Source organism: Rattus norvegicus, chromosome 14, assembly GCF_021556685.1.
Source record: "Rattus norvegicus strain SHRSP/BbbUtx chromosome 14, alternate assembly SHRSP_T2T, whole genome shotgun sequence".
Lineage (NCBI taxonomy): Eukaryota > Metazoa > Chordata > Mammalia > Rodentia > Muridae > Rattus > Rattus norvegicus.
Genome location: NC_141547.1, coordinates 80823131 through 80845932, shown reverse-complemented (window position 1 = coordinate 80845932; position 22802 = coordinate 80823131). Strand labels below are relative to the sequence as shown.

The following is a 22802-nucleotide window of genomic DNA, read 5'->3' as shown; positions in this document are numbered from 1 at the left end:
ATTAACAATTGAATACAAAGGCAGCCTTCACACAGTGCACCCCAACAACCACGGTTCAAGTTCAACACCACATGTAGCTTACAACTGTAACTCCAGTTTGAGAGGACCTGATGCCCTCTTCTGGCTTCTATGATGGTACACAGAAATGCATGGAGGCAAAATTCCCATACACATTAACAAAATAAAACACAAAAAAACCCACAAAAAATGAAAAAAACAACGTAGTAAGTTTCGATAGAGTATATTTTGACACAATCTAAAAACTTGTCAGACTGGGTTGCTGAGATGGCTTGCTGCCAAGCCTGAGGATTTACGTTTGAGTCCCTTGGATTCATGTGGTATAAGGAGAGAACCAATTCCTACAAGTTGTCTACTGAGCAAGTGTATAGGTTATGTGGGTATGTGCATGCATGTGTGCACACATGACACATGAAATAAACTTTAAAAATCAACAAGGCTGGAGAGGTGGCTCAGTGGTTGTCAGAACTTACTGCTTGTCTTGGTTTTAATGAGAATGGCCCCTATAGGGTCATAATTTTGAATCCTTGGTCCCTAGTTAGTGGAACTGTTTGGGAAGGATTAGGAGATATAACCTTGTTGGAAGAGGGCTACCAATGGGGTTGTGCTTTGAGGCTTCAAAAGCCCAACCCTTTCCCAGTTAGCTCTCTGCTTCATGATAGCTGGTCAAGATGTAAGCTCTTAGCTACTGTTCCAGTGATACCTGTCTGTCTGTGTCTGCTGCCGTGCTCTCAGCCAAGAGGATCATGGACTCTACCTTGAAGTGGAATTTTCTGGCTTATTTGGAGACTTAGTTGTGTCATGTGATGTTTTTCATGAAGCTGTCTTATGAGAGGATGCTTTGCTTAAATAGAAAAGTGAGAGGATGTCTGATGTTTGGAAAGAGTATAAAATAGAATCCAACACACACAGTGAACATCACTGTTGCATTGATTTGCTTTGGAATGCTTTGCTGGTCTTTGCTGATGATGGTCTTGCATTTGCACACCTTGCAACACTTCACTGATCTTTTCTGATCTTGCTTCTCATGATGTTGTAGAGAACTTCTTGTGGTATTCTGGCTGCTTTTTGCTATTTCCATGGACTCCTGCTAACTCAGCAGAGTCTTACACTTTTTTTCTGGATTGAGCCATGCTACTGATTTATGTTTGGTGTTTGCCGATTGGAATGGACTGAGGCTACTGATTTGTGTTTGATGTTTTGGACTGGACTGCTGATATAACCTAACTAGGAAGATTGGAATATCCTCAAAGAACTACTTCTAAACAGGTCCACATCCTCCATGTCTTTTTTTTTTTCTTGTAAGGACAACATTTAGTTGGGGCTGACTTATAGGTTCAGAGGTTCAGTCCATTATCATTAAGGCCAGAACATGGCAGCATCCAGGCAGGCATGGTGCAGGAAGAGCTGAGAGTTCTACATCTCCATCTGAAGGCAAACAGGAGAAGACTGGCTTCCAGGCAGCTAGGATGAGGGTCTCAAAGCCCATGACACACCTACTCCAACCAAGGCTACACTTCCTAATAGTGCCACTCCCTGGCCCAAGCTTATACAAACCCTCTTATTCCACTCCCTCGTCCCATAGGCTTGTTCAAAGGAGTCTTTGAGGGCCATAACTACACATAGCATAATAAAAAATATATTTAGTCCAAATTCCATAGACCCTATAGTCTATAGCAGTCTCAACAATGTTAAAAATCCAAAGTTTAAAGTGCCTTCTGAGATTCATCCAATCATTTAACTGTAATCCCCAAAGCAAGACAGGAGATGAGCTATGCAAACTCCAAACATCTCCATGTCTGAGGTTTTCACATCTCCAACTCCTTTTTCATCTTGTTGACTGCAACAAACTTCTCTCTCCTGAGCTGTTTCCACTCCCTGTTAGCAGCTTTTCTCAGGAGATATCCTACAGCTCCAGCATCTCAAACATCTTGGGGTCCCTAAGGCAACTTAAACTTCACATCCTTTTTTTTTTTTTTTTTTTTTTTTTGGTTCTTTTTTTCGGAGCTGGGGACCGAACCCAGGGCCTTGCGCTTCCTAGGCAAGTGCTCTACCACTGAGCTAAATCCCCAACCCCCACATCCTTTTCTATAGTCTGGGATCTACACTTGATCTTCTGGGCTCCTCTAAAGGGCATGGGTCACTTCTCCAGCTCTGCCCTCTGTAGCACTCTAGGCTCTGATTGACACCACTCCACTGCTGCTGCTTCCCTTGGTGACCATCCCATGGTACTGGCATCTCCAATACACTGGGGTCTTCCATTGCAACTAGGCTTCACCAATAGCCTTTCATAGGCTCTCTTCATGGTGCCAAGCCTCAAACCTTGTCATGACCCTGTCAGTCTTGGGCTGTCAACTACAACTGAGGCTGCACCTTCACCAATGGCCTTCCTTGGCTCTCACAGTGCCCAGCCTCAGCTGCTCTTCATGACCCCTTCATGCTTTAAAACCAGTACCATCTGGGTGATGGTACACCAGTACAAAACCAGTACAGCTGCAGCACCAGGTACAACCTTGATTATCTCTGGAACACAGCTTCTTTGTGCTCTGAGAAAACACTTCCCAGAAGATTTCACCTGGGTGATGCTGGTCTCTTCTTATCATAGCAAGTTTCTTAGCTCTAGCTAGCTAGCATCAATTGTCCCAGTAGTCTCCTTCTTTTCACTACAAAGCCAGATACATATGGCCGAAGCTGCCAAATTTCTGCTGCTTGCTGGAGCTAGGACATGGCTCCCTTCCTTCCTTGTCTTATTGGCCATCTTTCTTCCCTACCTTTGGTTGGTGGGATAGAGGGGAAGTTGAAGTGTATGAGAACCCTTATTAAAGTAGGTTTGGAAATCGAAGCCTACACTACCTCTCTGCAATGGAAGCTCCAAATTTTTGTTTTGCTTTTGTCTTTTCTGTGTGTGTGTGTGTGTGTGTTTTTCTATTCTTTTTTTCGGAGCTGGGGACCAAACCCAGGGCCTTGCGCTTACTAGGCAAGCGCTCTACCACTGAGCCAAATCCCCAACCCCGTTTTTTGTTTTTTTTTTTTTTTTTAAATAAGATATTTGGTCATGCTCGGTATTATGTCTGTAGAAAAGTGACAAGGACACTTCCCTTGCAGAGGACCTGGGTTTTTTTTTTTTTTTTTAAAGATTTATTTATTGTATGTATGTGAGTACACTGTCTCTGTCCTCAGACACACCAGAAGAGGGCATCAGATCCCATTACAGATGGTTGTGAGCCACCATGTGGTTGCTGGGAATTGAACTCAGGACCTCTGGAAGAGCAGTCAGTGCTCTTAACCACTGAGCCATCTCTCCAGCCGAGGACCTGGGTTTAATGCTCAGTACTCAAATGGTGCATCCCAAGTGTCTCTAACTGCAGTCCCAGGAGACCCATGTCCTCCTCTTGCCTCCATGGGTATGATGTGCACACTGTGCATAGACATACATGCAGGCAGAATAACCACAACACACAAACACATGTGTAAGTGTTTTTTTAAGGAAGCCAAATAGCTAAGCAGGATGGTTCTGTAAACCCCCAGCATAAAATGACTGCAATTTCTAGGCCACTCTGGGCTTTATCTCAAACCCAATACTTTTGTAGCATAGGGGGTTGGGGATTTAGCTCACTGGTAGAGCACTTGCCTAGCAAGCGCAAGGCCCTGGGTTCAGTCCCCAGCTCCAAAAAAAAGAACCAAAAAAAAAAAAAAACCAATCATATCAAATACACATGATCTGGAATAGTTAAAACTGTTTTTTGGTTTTTTTTTTGTTTGTTTGTTTTTGTTTGTTTTCTTAAAGAAACCAGATACAAACAGGTACAGTGACACATGTCTATAACTTCAGAGGCTAAGAGAATTGGAGCATGAGTTTAAGGCCAATTTAGGTGACACAGTAAGATTCTGTTTCAAAGGGAGATTAAAAATAAGAGATTCCGCGGCTGGGGATTTAGCTCAGTGGTAGAGCGCTTACCTAGGAAGCACAAGGCCCTGGGTTCGGTCCCCAGCTCCGAAAAAAAGAACCAAAAAAAAAAAAAAAGATTCCTGAGTATGATATTTATAAGCCTTGAGTGGCTCTTAAGTACTTTAAAGATGGTGAATCTCAACAGACATATGCTAAAAGCATAAAACATATAGAAGCTCCAAAAACTTAATGTGAAAAGACTTTTATATCTAATCCTAGAATTACAGAAGCTGAGGCAGGAGGATCAGGACTTCAAAGGTAGCTAATTTTATGCTAATAACTTGTTGAAACATTTTAAAGAACACTCTCTAGATTTCATAGAGAAATTATAGCTCATAGTTATGATGTTTAAGTTGATTTATCTTCTGCTTTTTGAATCTTATCTTTTTTTCCCCTGGAGACAGGGTTTCTCTGGGTAGCTTTGGCTGTCCTGGAACTTACTCTGTAGACCTGGATGGCCTCAAATTCACAGAGATCTGCCTGTCTCTGCCTCCCAAGTGCTGGGATAAAAGGCATGTGCCATTACTACCTGGGTCTGCCTATATATTTTAGGCGATATACATATATATATATGTATATATATATTGCACAAATCATATATTTTAAGTGTAGTATATAATATAACTTATGTTACATATATGTTACATTATATTATGCATATAATATGATATTCTGCCTCCTGTTGGCTTCAGGTATACATGTGGTGCATGCACATACAGACATAAGCAAATATTTATTCACATAAAATTAAAAAAATATATAAAAGGAAGTTTGTATCTCCATGGCATTCTATGCTTAAAGCCTTGCATGGCTCTCCCAGGTGTTTGGAATAAAAATGAAACAGGCAGTGGCACAAACTTTTAGTCCCAGAACTTGGAAGGCTGAGACGCATGAGGATCTCTGAGAGTAGTCTAGTCTACATATCAAGTTCAAGGCCATCCATAAGTACATGGTGAGATGCTGTCTGAAAAACAGAAACAAAAGCAAAAACACAAAACCAAAACAAATAAAAACTCAACCAACTAACCAAGCAAACAAAACAAAAACCAAACCAAACCAAAAAACCCTCTTCAGCCTTATAGAGGCTTAGAGATTCTGTGAATTCATTTGCTCTAGAAACAAAATGTCTTTGTATATACACTGTGTTGGTACCTAAAGTTATACCTTGGCTTGAATCCTGGCCTTGACTCTGAAAACTAGAGTGGCTTTGGGCAACGTCCTTAGCATCTATAAACCTGTTTCTTATCCATAGAATATGGCTAATAGCACCTCTCAGGAGACTGTATGTGTGAACTGAGACATGGCAGCACCGTGTGCACTGTTGGACAAATGGTCATTATGTCATTCATTCACCTAGCAAATGCTGGAGTGCTGCATGCCCAGCCCCTTGCCTGGAAGGGGTTGGGTTTATGGTGTAGTAGGCAAGCAGTTCTATATCCTCGTGTCCTCTAAGATACTGATGACGATGACACTTAAAAATTTCAACTCCATGCCAATGCTCCAAGAACAGAAGAAAGCAAAGGGGTTATGGGAGAAGGGAGGCATTCAACTGGACTCCTTAGATGAAACTGGGAGGGAAGGGGCAGTCCTGACACTGCCCACCTAGGGAGTACTGAGGGAGGTCCAGCCTGGCATCCTACCCATTTTAGTGTCAGGGCTATCCAAGACCTGTTTGGGTGAGGGACCTTCATTCTATTGGGAAAGTAGTCAGTGAAACGGGGTTGATCACATTGGGCTGCTCAGGTTGGGGTGAAAATTGGGTCAAAATTGCTGTACTGGGCCAGGATTAATAGGAGGTAATGGGAAATGGACAGGTTCAGGAGTGCATGTCTATAAGTCGTAATGCTAAGCTCGACAGATAACATTTGGTTCCACTGATGGGACCAAAAATAGGTAGGAAGCGCGGAAGCCCTTTAGTTTGGGTCCTTGTAGGCAATAGAAAAGCCAGGCTCCAAGGAGCAAGGTTTCTAGGTAGTGGCCCATAGTTCTGGGCTCATCTAAAGTCCTCCTGCTATGTGGTGAATGGGAAATGATGAAAAGCACGGACGATGGATTGAGGAAGCGCTCCTTTAAGTATCGAGACTTTAAAGAGAAGTGATAAGGGAGTGAGGCAGGCTCCTGCGATTCTGCAGGCCTTGTCATCGGCGATGCAGCGAATTACCAGCCGTCAGATGCCGGCCCTCTTCCCACTGGCCCCGGTATAGGCCAAGGTCACACAGCGACAGGTGAAAGGGGCACGCTCGAACCTGGACTGGGTCAAAGTTAGAGAAGCCCACTACGAGCAGGGCAAGAGCCTCGGTCTTAGACGGGAGGCCGTACCGACCGAGCCAGGAGACCGCCAGAGTTGGAACTGCGAGACCCTTTTGGACCCCGCCCGCCTCCAGCTCCGCCCGTCCGCGGACTACAGAGTCCATAGGGCCGCGCGGCGCCTGACGTCACCCTAGGGCCACCTTCTCCCCGCACGGCTAAGTGCGCGTGGCCCTACGGGAGTCGTGGTCCCGCCCTACACGCCCGGGCGGAGCCGCGGGCGGCTGGAACTACAGCTCCCGGCGTACACCGCGCGCGGCGTCGGGGGCGGGGTCCCAGGCCAGGGGCGCGCCGCCCGGGAGGGCGGAGTGCGGGGGGGCGGCCGCCCGCGCCCCTCCCCCTGCCGCCGCTTCCCCCTCCCCCGACGTAAACTGGGATCCCTTTCCCCTTGTGTCCGCCATATTGGACTCTAACTCTGGTCAGCGGCGGCACCGGGCCCGGTAGACTCGCGTCACTCCCGCCAGCAGCCGCCCCTCAGCTCCCGCCTGCCCCGCCCTCCCAGCCCGGGAGGAGACCCCGCGCCGCGTCCCCCGCCCGGCCGGCCGAAGCGCCCGCCGCCGCCTCCGCCTGCCCGCCGCCGCCGCTGCCGCCGCCCGCGGCCCGGCGCCCGCCCGCGCCCCTTCCCCGCCCGCCGTCCTCCGTCCCTCCCTCCCGCCATGAGCCCGGCCGACGCTAAGCGCGGGGCCAAGCGCCGGAAGAACAAGCGCGGCGGCGGCGGTGGCTCGGGCGGCGGCAGCTCGGGCGGCAAGGCCGGCTCGGCGGCGGCGCTGCGCGGCCCCCAGGCCCCGGGCCCCGGCGCGGCGGGCCTGCTGGGCGGCGCGGCGGCCCACGGGCCTCTGGGCGCGGGCGCGGGCGGTGCCGCCGGCGGCTACTTCGAGGTAAGCAGCAGGGGTCCGCGGGCGGGAGCGGCCGCCGCCCCCTCACGAGCGGCCAGGCGGGCGCGGCCGGCGGATAACGGGCCGGCGGCTGCCTAGCTGACAGCTCCTCCCGGGCGCGAGCGGTGCGGAGGGCGGCGCCGGCGGGACCCCCGGGGCACACCGACTGCGGCCTTGGGGCTGACTGAAAAGTGCCCCCTAGAAGTTTCTGGGTACCGCTGGCTTGCCACGGGCGCGGTTGTCTTGCCCTCTGTGCCTGCTGCTGTAGGCTCTCGGGAGCCGCCGGGGGTCTCTTTCCTCTGGAGTGTCAGCTGAGTATAGTCTCAAGGGTTGGGGTAACTATTTTTTCAGGTTTACTTACGCAGGCATGCCGACGATGGACTGCTGTCGCTTTTATTCTGCTTCAGAAGATAGTGCTGGTACGTGGGATGCAGTTGGCATAATCGTTTCCATAGATTGGATTGGCCACCGAATGATTACGGGTTTTTCTCAGGTTGAGATCTTGTAAGGTTGCTAAAACAAGTTATCTTCATTTAAAGACATTCACACTGAAGAAACCAAAGCTTTAACGAGTATTTGAGTGTCAAATCATGAGGCAGGATTTTTTTTTTTTAAATGAGAGATTTGGAATATTGTGTTGGCACAGTATGTTTTGAGAGAGGTTAAAAATTGTTGGGTATGGGCATGGTTTTTGATGCTCATGTTGTAGCATGAAAGTACAATAATAAATGAATACGTAAGTTTTCCTTATTTGTTCTTGGGTGTTCTCTGCAGTTTTGGTGCAACTTTTGGAGCTTTCTTCCCATAGTATTGTTACATTTGTTTAGCATCTGGGATTTGGCCTTGGGCTTGAGTTCTAGAGTTTGTCCTTTTCCTTGACTATGGACAGCAAATCGAGCTCTAGTTTAAGATGAGGTTGTCCTTTTTCATTTTGGGACTTTGAGGGATGCCTTTGCTTCTGTTGTGGGGGAAGGTAGGAGATTGGCCTATGCCAGTGCTTTATAGAAACGTTAATAGTGGTTGCTGGAGCTGGAAGGGAAGACATTCAGTGAAGACCAACTGGTAACAAATAGAAGCCTTATTCCTCATACCTCATTCTAGGATTTAATAATTGCAACTTAGCGTAACATTTACCTGAAATAACTTGCTTTTTGTAACTCTTCAAGCACAGATGACCTTATGCATAGTTTTGGCAGGATTGTTTGTGTTGAACTATTATGCATCAGGAATTTGGACCATAACTCATCATTAAAAACAATCATACACAAATAGTTCCATAAAAGGATTTCCAGTATTTTTTGGTCTTTTCTGTTCTACTCCATTTCCTTAATAAAATACTTGCTCACAGATTTCTCTGTGCATTATTGAATTTAGACATACATCATGTAAAAACATTGCTTTTACTGTATTTTAAACTTAAGGTATCTTTAGTTTAAACGTGTGTGTGTGTGTGTGTTTTCATCATATACAAAACAAGTCTTCATTGGCAGTAGGGCTAAAAATGTTCTCGTAACCCCAGAAATCCTTTTTGTTTTGTTTTGATTTGAGACTGGGTCTTTCTCTATTTTGGCTGTCCTGGAACTTGCTATGTAGAGCAGGCTGACCTGGAATTCAGTAGAGTTCTGCCTGCCTCTGTCTCCTGAGTACGTGGATTAAACGCATCATCACCACACCCAGCTCCACAGAGGCCTTAATGCTACTCTAAAAACTCAGTTTCCATACAAAGTGGTAAGCTCTTTGGGTGGCACAACATAGGTATGCATAACAGTGTCAGATAATGGTGTCTGTGTTGGTCTTGTGTTTCTAAGAGAGAAGTATTGAGAAGCTTCCTTTACTCTCCATAGGTCACCAAACCAGAAGGTGACTAAGAGAGAAGACAGTGGAAGATCTGTCCTTTAGTAGGAGTCCCAATCACAATGCTCTCAGTGCTGGGTACAGAACTACCTTATTTGAGGTGGTTCCTGAGTCAGTTAGGGGATCTGTGGGTATGAGTGAAACGATTATAGGTGTTTATAGTATAGAGCTGTTTTTGTAAAATATTGTGTGCATATGGATTTACATAGGAAAGTCTTGTCCATAAAGACTTTATGGTGGGCATTCTGAAGCTTACTCTTTCCTTTTCCCATGTGTTTAAAACTTTCAAAATTCTCTGTAGTGAGCATTATTTATAGACTAGGAAAGTGAATGGTATTACAGCCTGAGACTACTAACAGTGTTTTTCTGTTTGCAAATAAAACTAGTGGAGGCTTTTTCTACCACCCTTTGGCACTTAAATATTTTGGTATTAGGTACAGAAACAAACATTGTCTACATAATGAGAATTATATTTTCAAAATAATTAACAGTAGTCATATATACTTATAAAACCAAGGATTTTTTTATTGTGGAAATGAACCTGTTAGTTGTTGAAATATCAGATTACATATGACTTACATTCACACAGGACTGGAATGGGGATTTAAAGTTATTGTTTTAATGCTGTGTGAGATTTATAAAAGGATGCCATTTAGGGTAGGGATCAAAGGAAGTTTTCGAACTGAAAATTAAAGTCAGAGAAACCTGTCACTGACTATGGACATTTGTAATAATGAATCCCCTTTTATCCTGACACTAGAAGTGTAGCTGGCAATAGCTTAAGGCCATCATCGTGCAAGTACATCCTGATCTTAGAGGATATTCAGGGCCTGGTGTGCATTTGGATCTTTGAAGTAGATGAAGGTACACTTGTAGTTCACATTGCTTTAGGATCTGAGGAAGTAGCTTGAATAAAAATCTAGAACTTAAGGTGCTTTAGGATTTCTAGTTTAACTTAGACCAGTTTACATCAACTACCATCCAGGCTTTAGAAAAGTGCCACTACAGAGAGGCCTGTTGTGGCATGCTTTTAGAGTGCCTAATGACACTGTGAGTGTTCCCAGTGCCCTGTGCTCCTCACCATTCACTGCACAGTGTGGTGTCTTTGCCATAGTTTTTACTTGTTTGTGAGGGTGTTGTTGTTGTTGTTGTTGCTTGGGTTGATCTCAAACTCCTGAGTTCAAGTGAGCATTCAGGTTAGCCTCTCTGAGAGGTTAGGACTGTAGTAGTATACCACTATACCACTGTGCCCAGCTTTGTGATCCTAAGGGTTGACCTTGGGGCCTTGTGCATGCTTACTACTGATCTATCACTCCGTTCTGCCTTCAACTCTGATTTTTTTTTTTTTCTTTTCTTTTTTTCGGAGCTGGGGACCGAACCCAGGGCCTTGCGCTTCCTAGGCAAGCGCTCTACCACTGAGCTAAATCCCCAACCCCTGTTACTCTGATTTTAACACATGGAGTCTCCTGAGATTACTGTCAGTCAAGGTACAGGACAGTTTCATTAATCAGAAACATATTCCTGCTATCCCTGTACAGTTGTACTCTTCCCCCACTCGTTCTTGACAGTCACTGTTACTTACTTAAGAAAGAACAAAGTCTCATTTAGTAATCCTGGCTGTCCTGGAGTTTGCTTTGTAGTCCAGGTTGGCCTTCAGCGTAGAGATCTGCCTACTTCTGCCACTGCCCAACTCGGAACTGCCAATTTCTGGTTGGATTGTTATTTTTTAATTTATAAAGTTCTTTATAATTTTGGGTGCAAGTCTTTTGATATGTATGATTTGTAGACTTTTTTCCCCCAATCTTGTCTTTTATTTGTCATCAGTTATTAGTGCTTTTTAAAAAATAATCTATTTCAAAGATTCGTTATTTTAAATTTATATGTGAGTGTTTTCCTATATGTACTATGTTCCCCTCATGTCTACTTGGTGTCTACAAACAAAGGTCAAAACCTGAATTCCATGTAAGAGTAGCAAGTGTTTTTAATCACTGAGCCATGTCTGCAGCCCTAATAGTTATTAACTGTTGTAGAGAGGAAAAAAATTAGCAATTTTCTTTTCCTGAGGATCATTTTTGTTTTGTTCTGTTTTTTTTTTTTTTTTTTTTTTGGTTCTTTTTTTTTTTTTTCCGGAGCTGGGGACCGAACCCAGGGCCTTGCACTTCCTAGGCAAGCGCTCTACCACTGAGCTAAATCCCCAGCCCCTGTTTTTTTGTTTTTTGAGGTAGGATTTTACCTTGTTGACCACACTAGCCTTGAACACAAAGAAATCTGCCTGCCTCTGCTTCCTGAATGTTGGTATTAAAGATGTGCATTACCATGCCCAGTTTGGATCATGGATTTGATGTCTTAGCTAAAAAACTCTGTTTTAGCCTCAGGTTTTGAAGGCATATCTCCCAGCTTTCCATTTTGAGTAATTTTATGTAAATGATGAGGTATTGATAGAGGTTTTTTGTTTGTCTGGTTTTTTTTGTTTGTCTGTTTTTTTTTTTTTTTTTTTTTGTTTTGTTTTATGCTTGATTGGTTGTTTTGAGACTAGCCCTCGTTTTGTAATCTAGGCTGTACTACAGTTGGAGGCTAGCTTTAGGCTACATAGGGAATCTTATCTACAAAAACCCAAACTATCAAAAACTTAATTGGTTCTATTTTTGTTGATTATTCTGTACTCTTTGCCCACTCAGTAGCCACAATGTCTCGATTACTGTCTTAAAATTGATTCCTTCAATTCTAATATAAAATCAGAGAATAGTTGTTTTTTGTTGTTTCCATATATTTCAGAATCAGCTTGCTGATACCTAGAAGTAGTTTTTATGGGTTTGAATAGAAACATCTTAAATTTGAACATAGATCAATTTGGTTGACAGTTAATATTTTGAATATTCCAAAAGGTGAAATGGTAGGTTTTTTTTTTAACTTGGTTGTCTTTGTTTTCTTTAATTAACATTTTCTGCATGTAACATAGAGACCATATAGCTTATGTTGTTTCAGATGCGTGTAGATTTCATTATTTCAAATTTGACTTTTTCAACTACTTCAACTAACTCCTTTATTTTTGGCCCAGAGAAGAACGGAAGATCTATTCTGCATGCCACATGCTGCTATCCTTGCCACTTCTGGACCTTTGCTTCTCCCACGGTTTAGCTCCCTGCCCCTAACTTTGCAAATCATGTTTTTTGAATTTTTTTTTTTTTTTCCGGAGCTGAGGACCGAACCCAGGGCCTTGCGCTTGCTAGGCAAGCGCTCTACCACTGAGCTAAATCCCCAACCCCGTTTTTTGAATTTTTAATTTTCAGTTACTGATTGGTTGGTCGATTGGTAGGTTGGTTGGAGGGTGGATCTGTCTGTCTATTTATCTCTTGCTATTTGTCTGTCTATCTCGTCTGTCTGTCTGTCTATCTATCTATCTATCGTTCTATCGTTCTATCGTTCTATCGTTCTATCTATCTACTTACTCATTTATTGAGTTGCTTGTGTAGCTCCAGCTGTCCTAGAATTCACTGTGTAGACCAAGCTGACCTTGAATTCAATCTGCCTGCTTCTGCCGCCTGCCCACCTGTCTGTCTGTCCATCCATCCGTCAGTCCGTCCATCCATCCATCCATCCATCCATCCATCCATCCATCCTCTTATTTATTGATTGGGTTGCTTGTGTAGTAGCCCCAGCTGTCCTGGAACTCATTCTGTAGACCAGGCTGGCCTTGAATTCAGAGATCTGCCTGTTTCTGCCTCCTGAGTGGGGAGATCAGTGAAATGATATGTTCTACTGCCGCTCAGCTGATAGTTCTTATTACACTGGATACAGCATCATCTTCTGGGGTGAGACTGGATATTGCTTTTTCCTGAACTTAGAGGAGAAGCTTGTAGTTTTTCACCATTTTTTGCATTTGTTGTAGGTTGGTTGGTTGGTTGGTTTGTTTGTTTATTTTTTATTTATTTTTTATTGTAGCTATCCATTATATTATATATTTTTGTTCCTGTTTCTAGTTTCCTGAAATTTTTAATAGCAGATGTTGAAGTTTTAGAAATGAAGTTTTAAATAATTGATTCTGGTTGTGTTTTTCTTTATGCTGTCAATGTAGTAATAGTATTACTGATTTTGGATATTGAACCAACTTTGCACTCATGAACTACATCCCTTTGTGGTCATAGTATATTATTCATTTTAAATTTCCAAAATTAAATTTTTTGTGGGAATAAAGAACTGATGTGCTAGTATTGATGTTTCAATGAGTGTTGCTGTATCATGATACATATTATTTTCTAAAAATTTATATTGCTCCTGACTTTTTTTTAAAGATCTATTTATTCATTATATACACAGTGTTCTGTATATATATCTGCATTCAGGGTTGGGGATTTAGCTCAGTGGTAGAGCGCTTGCCTAGTAAGCGCAAGGCCCTGGGTTCGGTTCCCAGCTCCAAAATATATATCTGCATTCAGAAGAGGGCACCAGCTCCATTATAGATGGTTGTGAACCACCATGTGGTTGCTGGGATTTGAACTCAGGACCTCTGGAAGAGCAGTCAGTGCTCTTAATCTCTGAACCATCTCTCCAGCCTCTGACTGACTTATTAGTACAATTACAAATAAAGTTGGAGTTTTTTCTTGTCTTTTTCAGTAGTTTAGTGGTGTTATGGTTAATCTTGGTTGCCAACTTGATATACATGGGAAAACTGAACCTCAATTGAAGAATCACCTTCATCAAATTGGCCTGTGGGACATTTTCTTGATTGATTTAGGAGGGTTCAGCCCACTGTGAGTGGTACCATCATCCCTAAGCAGTTGAGCTGGGCGGTATAAGAGAGAACCAGGGTGGATGATAACTGTTTGACATGGGCATATTAGGCAAAGGTTAGTCACACAGATCAATGTAACTGGGGACAGCTTAGATTCACTCTTAACATTTCTGTATGATGAATAGTGAGGTGAAATGTCTCCGGTGTTAAAAAGACTAAGTGCCCTGGTAGCCAACTTTTTGTTTCTGTTGCCTGTTATGGCTGTTGTTTGTATCCTGGCTACCCAAGACTTCACTTTAATGTCCTCTTAGTGTCTAAAGAGGTCTGTAATTATACCATTCTCTTTAGTCCTTATGTCTCCTTTTTCATTCCCGATAAGACATTCTATATCAAATGCACTTAGTATGTTCAAGTTTGAGTTGTATATTAGCATTAGAATATACAGAATAGCAGTTAGAATATCAGTTTTTACCTTGGATCTCGAAGACCAGCTGCAACTCAGAGCCAACTGCCAGCATTGAAGACTCAGATCAAACATTATCTATCTATCTATCTATCTATCTATCTATCTATCTATCTATCTATCTATCTATCTATCTATCATTATAGGAAAAGATGGGTTTTCCAGGTTTAAAGTAGTAATGAGTACCTCAAACACTTTAATGCCAAACCCACAAAGCAGTAAAGATAGTAAACTTAGTCCTAGAGGTCCTGTGTTATTCTAGTAGTTCACAAAATATCACTTATATTTTAGTATTAATAAGAATTTTACGAAAACTAAATTTCACTCAGTCAAAAGTAGTACTACCTACTTCCTAAGAGCCTTAATATAGTTAAGTTAATGTAGCTAAACAACAAAGCAAAACACTGAAAATGCTTAGATGGATATCGAATCCCATAAACATTAAGGTTTTGTCCTGGCCTTAGAATTAATTGGAGGTAAGATTACACATGCAAATATCCATAAACCAGTGTCAAATCCCTTAAACATTTATTCAAAATATAAGGAGAGGGTATCAAGCATATTAAAATAGCCTAAGACACCTTGCTTAGTCACACCCCCATGGGACTAGTAGTGATACATACTAAACAACAAACCAAAGTTTGACTAAGCTGTACCTCTTAAGGTTGGTAAATTTTTTTTTTTTTGTTCTTTTTTTTTTTTTTCGGAGCTGGGGACCGAACCCAGGGCCTTGCGCTTCCTAGGTAAGCGCTCTACCACTGAGCTAAATCCCCAGCCCAAGGTTGGTAAATTTTGTGCCAGCCACCGCAGCCATATGATTAGCCCAAACTAATTATTCTCAGCGTAAAACGTGTGTATTATAAATTAAATTAATAGAATTAAATTATCATGAGGTTGTTAAAAAGGAAGATTATAAGTCAAACTAATATAAGCTAGAGATCATCTATATTTTGCTTTTGTTCTTTTTTAGTACTGGGATTGAACCTAGTGCCCTGTGCATGATAGGCCAGCACTTTATCAGCAGACTGTATGTATTTCTTAGCACTGTAACTTGTTTTCAGGTTCATTGACTTCTTCCATTCTGGTACTGAGGATTGAGTGTAGAGTCTTATTAGGCATGTTGTTGGCCTCTGCGGGATATGGATATATATGTATATGTATATGTGTATGTGTATGTGTATATGTATATGTATATGTATATGTATATATGTGTGTATATGTATATATATGTAATATATGTATGAATGTATGTATATGTATATGTATATATATGCACACACATATATGCATTATATCATTAGTATCTCACCCTTTTATTTTTATTTATTTTTCTAAAAAAAGATTTGTGTTGTTTTATGTGCTTGCATGTATGTATGTCTATTTGTGCCTGGGGACCACAGAGGAAAGAAGAGGGTGTCAGACACTCTGAAACTAACTAGTTGTGGGTGGTTGTGAGCCATCATGTGTGTGCTCAGGTGGTCCTCTGCAAGAGCAGCCAGTGCTCTTAACCACAGAGCCATCTCTCTAGCCGATTATTTTACTTTTAAAAATTATTTTGTGTGTGTGTGTGTGTGTGTGTGTGTGTGTGTGTGTGTGTACACTGTGCATTTGTATGTTTGTATGATTACGATCAAGTGATGGTGGGCACAAATGAGCTACAGAACACATGAAGTCAGAGGGCAACTTTGTGGAGGGAATTCTCTCTCCCATGCATTCTCCTGCCGTGATACTCAGCACTTACAAGGCGCTTGCTCATACCCACTGAGCTATCTTGCTGGTGGTCTAGTAATGGTTTCTAGAGGTGCCTTCAAGTAGCTGAGGGTGGTCACAAATTCACTGTCACTGAAGACAACTTTGAACTCCTGATCCTCCTGTCTCATTCTGAGTACTGGGATTACAAACAGGCACCATTGTGCCGTGCCTACTTTTACTTCTCTTTATCCCCCCCCCCCCCCCCCCCCCAGAGTTTCTGTGTATAGCTCTGGTTGGCCTGGAACTTACTATGTAGCCCATGTTGTTATCAAACTCACAGTGGTCCTCCTGCCTAAGCCTTCCAAGTGCTGGAATTATAAATCTATTAGGCTGTTGTGAGTGCCAGGAACCAAACTTGAATGGTCCACAAGAGTAGAGTGGTGTGTGCTCTTTGTTTGCTAGCTTGTTTGTTTGAGACTATTAATGTAAATCAGGCTGGCCTCAAACTCAGAGGTCTATCTACCTGTCCTATTTTCCAAGTGCTAGTAGTAAAGGCATGCATCACCATGCCTGGTACAGTATGTGCTCTTTACCGCTGAGCCACCCCCCACCCCACACCCACACCCACCTTTTTTTTTTTTTAAGATCTTGCTTTGTAGGTCAGGTGGGCTGATCTCAAGCCTCTTGAGTTGCTAGCATTACAGCTCTGTAAGAGAATTATAGTAGGGCTGGAGAGATGGCTCAGCGGTTAAGAGCACCCGACTACTCTTCCAGAGGTCCTGAGTTCAATTCCCAGCAACCACATGGTGGCTCACAACCATCTGTAATGAGATCTGATGCCCTCTTCTGGTGTGTCTGAAGACAGCTACAGTGTACTTATATATAATAAATGAATAAATCTTAAAAAAAAAGAGAGAGAGAGAATTATAGTAACTGCAGTGGTCAGAGGCTTCTTTATGCGGTTTTTTAACTTTTTTCATAAATCTGAAGTTCTTTTGGATCCTGGAATGTTACTATGTGTACTGAAATTATTTTCTATTACTGGATGCGGTGTTTCACAAGCTACAGAAGCTGGATTCAATTGGTTTGGGTTTTGCTCCGTTCTTTATTCTTGTTGCTGTTCTTGTGTGTTAATTCTTTCAGTTGCTGATAGAGTAGTGAAGACTGACTAGACTGTTACCTTTGCTGATTTCTTTTTATTTTTTTGTTTCATATTTCAGGTATCAGACATATTTATTTGTTCACAGTTTTGCATGTGTTTATGTGGAGGCCCAAGGTTGATGCTGGGAATCGTTGTCCATAACTCTCCACCTTAGTCACTGAGGATGGGTCTCCATCAAACCAAAGCTCTGAGATATAGCTAGTCTTGCTAGCTTGCTCAGGGAATTTTGTCTCCACAGCTGATGGCTGGAATTACATGTTTTTTTCAGGGGATCTAAAATGGGTCCTAGTGTTTGCATAGCAAGTCCTTTCACTGAGCTGTTTCCCTCAACCTCTGCTGACTTCTTACAGTGTTCTTAGTTTGTATTTTGACTCTTGTGTTTGGTTCATATTTACTTATGGTTCTTATTTATTTGTAAATTGACCCTGTTATTCAAGTCATGTGCTTCTAAAAAGTTATATTTATTGATTGATTGATTGTGTGTGCAAGCATATATGAACATGTAGAGGCCAGAGGACAACTTGGAAGAATCTGTTTTCTCTTTCCATTAGGAGGGCTTTTGGCATGAGTTAGGTCATCAGGCCTGGCAGCAAATACCATAACTAACCATTGAGCTATCTACCAAGTTTTTCAAAGTCTACCTTTAATGATGTTTCTTAAATGCTTTAATCTGCCTTCTGCCCACCACTCACCAGAGGTAGTGGAAATAAAGGATTTGGGGGAAGTGGAGCAGTTTAGAAATGGTTCTTTGGAGCGAATCCTGTCTTGACTGTTAGGAAATCAGCAGTTCAGTTCACAGGTGAGCATCTGGATCCACCTGCAGACGCTTCACTGATACACCAGCAGTCCAGGCCAGCAGTGTTGGGGGAGCAGCCAGGCCTCAGCACTGAGTCAGCAGGAGGGATCTGGACCAGCAGGAACACCACTAGCAGGATGTTCTTTGCTGTGCCTCTCTCCATGAGGTGGAAGATGTCAAGACCAAGCATTTCAGAGCTAGCTCTACCAGCAAGCCCCTCTCATGGTCCGTTGAGTCCTATTTATACTCCCTCCAAACATCACATGTCCTCCATTGATCTTGCCTTGAGAAGTTTTTTCATGTGTTTCTCTCTATGGAGTCCTGACAAAAGGAGCTCAACTACACAGTGTAAGGTGGACCAGCACATGTGTGTCATTAGCAGAGAATTTTTCATCCCATGTCCTTTCATGTGCTTGCTTTAGCAGAACGTCCTTTCACCTGATTCTGTATCAGGAAAACCCTCATTCACTTGTTTGCCCCAGCAAAACACCATCCAACACAACTGACTTTCCAAAGAACCCTGAAGTTTCCACTTCTCTACCTATGGATTGGCCCTGTTAGGCTTTGTAAGCTGATTTTCTTAATTTTCTAGCCTGAAGATACAAAGGCCTATTTATTTTAAGTTGTAACCAGTATGAGTTAAAAACCAAGTAACATACTTAATTGACTTACAAAGCATGTTGTTTTGGTATAGAAATCAGCCTTTGTTTGCTTGTTTTCCCTTTCCTCCCTTTTCTTTGTTTCTTTTCCTTTTTCTTTTTTTTGAGACAGGTTTTTTTTCTGTGTAGCCTTGACTATCCTGGAACTTACTTTGTAGACCAGGCTGGCCTTAACTCAGAAATCTGCTTCCCTCTGCTTCCTGAGTGCTGGTATTAAAGGTGCTCACTACCACTACCTAGCTCTAGTGGTGGTAGTAGTAATAGTAATAACAACAACAACAACAACAATTATTCTTTTCTTTCTGTTTTTTTTTTTTTTTTTTTTTTTTTTTTTTTTTTTTTTTTTTTTGAGACAGGGTTTCTCTGTGTAGCCCTGGATGTCCTGGAACTCACTCTGTAGACCAGGCTGGCCTCAAGTTCAGGGATCTACCTGCCTCTGCCTCCCTGAGTGCTAGGAGTAAAGGTGTGAGCCACCATGCCTGGCTACTTTTTTAAAGGTTTATTTATTTTATTTAGTGTGTTTATATGCTTTGCATGCATGTATGTATGCATGCATACCACATGCCCATGGAGGTCAGAAGCACTTGAGTTAAAGGTAGTCGTCAAGCTACCATGTGGGTGCTGGGAATTAAACTCACGTCCTTTGCAAGTGTTCTTTTTTTTTTTTTTTTTTTTTTTCCCCGGAGCTGGGGACCGAACCCAGGGCCTTGCGCTTGCTAGGCAAGTGCTCTACCACTGAGCTAAATCCCCAACCCCGCAAGTGTTCTTAACCACTGAGCTATCTCTTCAGCTCTAAAATTAATTTTTAAAATGAAAATTACCTTGGGTTGATTCTAGCAGATAGAGATATTGCTCGTTCTTTCCTTATTAATTTTTTATCATGTATATTCTTAGATTGTTATGTCAAGTGAACTGTTTCTTGAATATTTTGACATGTTATTTACGGTTTGGCTTGATTTGTTTTGGCTTTGGTTTGAGTTTTTGAGACAATATTTCTCTATGTAGCCCAGACTGGCCTTGAACCTCCCATCCTTCTACCTCCCAAGTACTAGAAATCACAAGTATGTGCCACCGTACCCAGCTCTAAGATTTGTATACATGTATGTAATCATAAGTAAAAGATGTGAATGTCTCTCTCTAATACTTTCTACCTTGTTTTTTTAAGTATGTAGATAATTGTTTATTATATGTGTGTACGTGCATATGCGACAGCATGTATGGAGGTCAGAGGACAGCTTTCTTTCCACTAAGGATATAGAAATGGAATTCAAATCGTCAGGATTGTTGAGTAAGCACAGTTACCCACTGCATCATTTTGCTGGTCTAATCCATCTTATTTGTTGAGATAGGGTCTTACTGAACCTGAAATTAGCTGGCTAATGAGTTTCTGGTACTTACCTGTCTGCCATTCCTCAATGCTGGGGTTATAGGCATACTCAGCCATTCCCAGCTTTTTACATGTGTGCTTGGAATTTGAACTCATGTCTTTTTACTTGAATAGCAAATGCTTTTACTCAACTGAGTCATTTCCCTAGCCCTGGTTTTGTTTTAATTCAAAGAAATTTTTATGTGTGAGCATTTTGCCTTCATAGTATGCGTGGTGTGCATGAGTGGCACATATGAAGGTCAGAAAGGAGCACTGGATTCTCTCTGTAATGTTTGGCTGGGAACCACCAAATGGGTACTGTGAACTAACCTAGGTCCTCTACATGAGCAACAAGTGCTTTTAACTCCAAGTCATTCCTCCAGCCTCAGGTTTATTTTTACTTTTTTAGATTTACTTTTTATTTTCTTGGTGACACATGCCCTTTATCCAGGCATTTGAATGTAGAGGCAGGGGAAACTCTGAATTTGAGGCCAGCTTAGTCTATGTATTGGAGTTTCAGGCGAGGTCTTCCTGAACTGGAGTTAAGAGGCAGTTGAGAGCTACCCTGAGTGGGCATTGGGAACCAAACTGCTGAGCCATTTCTCCGTCCTCCCACCCCAGCTTATTTATTTACTTAAATATATTTTCCTGTGTTTTTTTCAGACAGAATTTTATTACATAGCCAAGGATGGTCTCCTACCCAACTTGTGTGGTGTGTGTGTGTGTGTGTGTGTGTGTGTGTGTGTGTGTGTGTGTGTGTGTGTGTTGAGACTTGTTACATAGCTGAGGATGACCTTGAACTTTGATCCTCCTGCCTCCACCTCCAGTGCAGAGATTACAAGGCAATGCCCACCACTCTTGATTTTCTTTTTGGTGCTGAGTAGTGAATCCATGGTATTTGTGAATCCTGGACAAGCACTCTGCCAGCTGAGCTCTACCTCCAGGGTTTTAGTTTTTGTTTTTTATAATTTATTAATTTGGTGTTTTGCCTGTATGTATGTTGGTGTGAGGATGCCAGATTCCTTGGAACTGGAGTTTTAGATATTTGCGAACTGTCATGCTGGGAACTGAGTACAGGTCCTCTGGAAGAGCGGGCAGTGCTCTTGCTGCTGAGCCATTTCTTTTTTTCTTTTTAAAGGTTTATTTATTTTATGAGTACACTGTACCTGTCTTCATGCACACCAGAAGAGGGCATCAGATCCCATTACAGATGCTTGTGAGCCACCATGTGGTTGCTGGGAATTGAACTCAGGACTCTGGAAGAGCAGTCAGTGCTCTTAACCACTGAGCCATCTCACCAGCCCTGCTGAGCCATTTCTTACACTTGTTATTTTGGAGTAATTTTAGATTTACAAAATGAGTAACTTCTGTAATTCCTGTAATATCTGAGCCAGAGGCAGGAGGATTGCTTGAGTTTGACAGCTTGAGGTCAGCTTGGGCAACATAGCAAAACTTAAAAAACAAAACAAAGAACTGGGAGAGAGAATATGCAAATAAAGAAATCTTGGATTAAAGAAATAGTGGCGAAAATTAAATTTATGAAAGGTTTATCGATAGTTTTTGTGTTCCCTTTAGTCAGCTTTCCCTTTTTATCTCTCTTATCTTTTATAAAAGAGTCTCAAGGTGGAACTCAGGTCATCATGGTTGCTAAGCAAGAGTTTTTACTCACTGAGCCATCTCATTGTCTGGTGTCTTTTACTTATTTTACTTTATTGTTCATATGATGTGTGTGTCCATGTTATTATGTGAAGCATGTGTGAAAACTGGGATAGTTTTGTGGTGTTAAATTCTCCTTCCACCTTATGAAAGTTCTGGGGATGGAACTCAAATGATCAGGTTTCTTATTGTTTCTTCCCCCCCCCCCCCCCCCCCCCGGGGGGGGGGGAGGGGGCTGGGGACCGAACCCAGGACCTTGCGCTTCCTAGGTAAGCACTCTACCACTGAGCCAAATCCCCAACCCCAATTATCAGGTTTCTTAAGCAGATTTAGTTTTCCTCCCACAAGGTTATACCACTTTAACAAGAGCACCCCTCCTAATCCTTCCCAAACACGTTATCAGCTGGGGACTAAGAATACAGATACATGAATGTATGGGTGCTGTTTTCATTCAAACCACCGAAGGGTGTGTTTTTAGTATGTCCATAGGTTCTCTTGTCTGCTTTTAGTTAAAATGGTTCTCAGGATAGAAGCTGTCTTAGTTAGGGTTTCTATTGATGCGATGAACATTGTAACAAAAATCAAGTTGGTGAGGGATGGGTTTATTTGGTTTATACTTCCAGATCATAGTCCCGTCATTGGAAGAAGTTAGGACAGGAAGTCAAGCAGAGCTGGAATCTGGAGGCAGGAGCTGATGCAGAAGCCATGGAGGGCTGCTGCTTACTGGCTTGCTTTTACATTGTTTGCTCAGCCCTGTGATAGCACTGCCCAGTGGACTAAGCTCTCCCACATTGATCACTAATTGAGAAAAAGCCTTCTGGATCTTTAAGAGGCATTTCCTTACCTGAGGCTGCATTCTGATGAATCTAACTTGTGTCAAGTAGGTACACAAAACCAGCCAGTATAGAAGCCATGGGTTGAAGATGCTGCTGTTAGTAAAAACACATGAAACACTGGCTCATTTGTGGCAGAGCCTGCACACTGTCTTCACAAGATGCTTATTAGCTGTGTGAAACTATGAAAATGATCTAAGTAAAACTGATAATCTACTTTCAAGGATGATTTGAAATGTAGCTTTACATTTACTTCTGTTTTTTAAGATTTATTATTATTTATTTTATGAGTATGGGTATATTGCCTGCCTGTTTGTCTGTGCATCATGTGCATACATTTTATGTAGAAGGTGTAGGAGAGGGTGTCAGATCTTTTTTTAACTGGAGTTATAGGTGGTTGTGAATTGTCATGTGGGTGCTGGGAATCCAGAGTTCTTTTT

At 42.4% G+C, this 22802-nt stretch overlaps 1 protein-coding gene across 3 annotated transcripts in view; it reads left to right on the top strand.

Moving 5' to 3' along the window:
- Positions 1 to 6673: 6673 nt before the first annotated feature.
- The window catches only part of Fam193a (family with sequence similarity 193, member A), a 125742-nt gene continuing 109613 nt past the window's right edge, over positions 6674 to 22802 (top strand). For 2 of the 3 annotated variants that reach the window (XM_087583201.1, NM_001427458.1), the window contains 1 exon segment: positions 6674 to 7152. In XM_087583201.1, coding sequence (XP_087439327.1) covers positions 6931 to 7152 — 222 coding nt within the window. In that variant the 5' untranslated portion in view covers positions 6674 to 6930. 3 annotated transcript variants of the gene reach the window in all.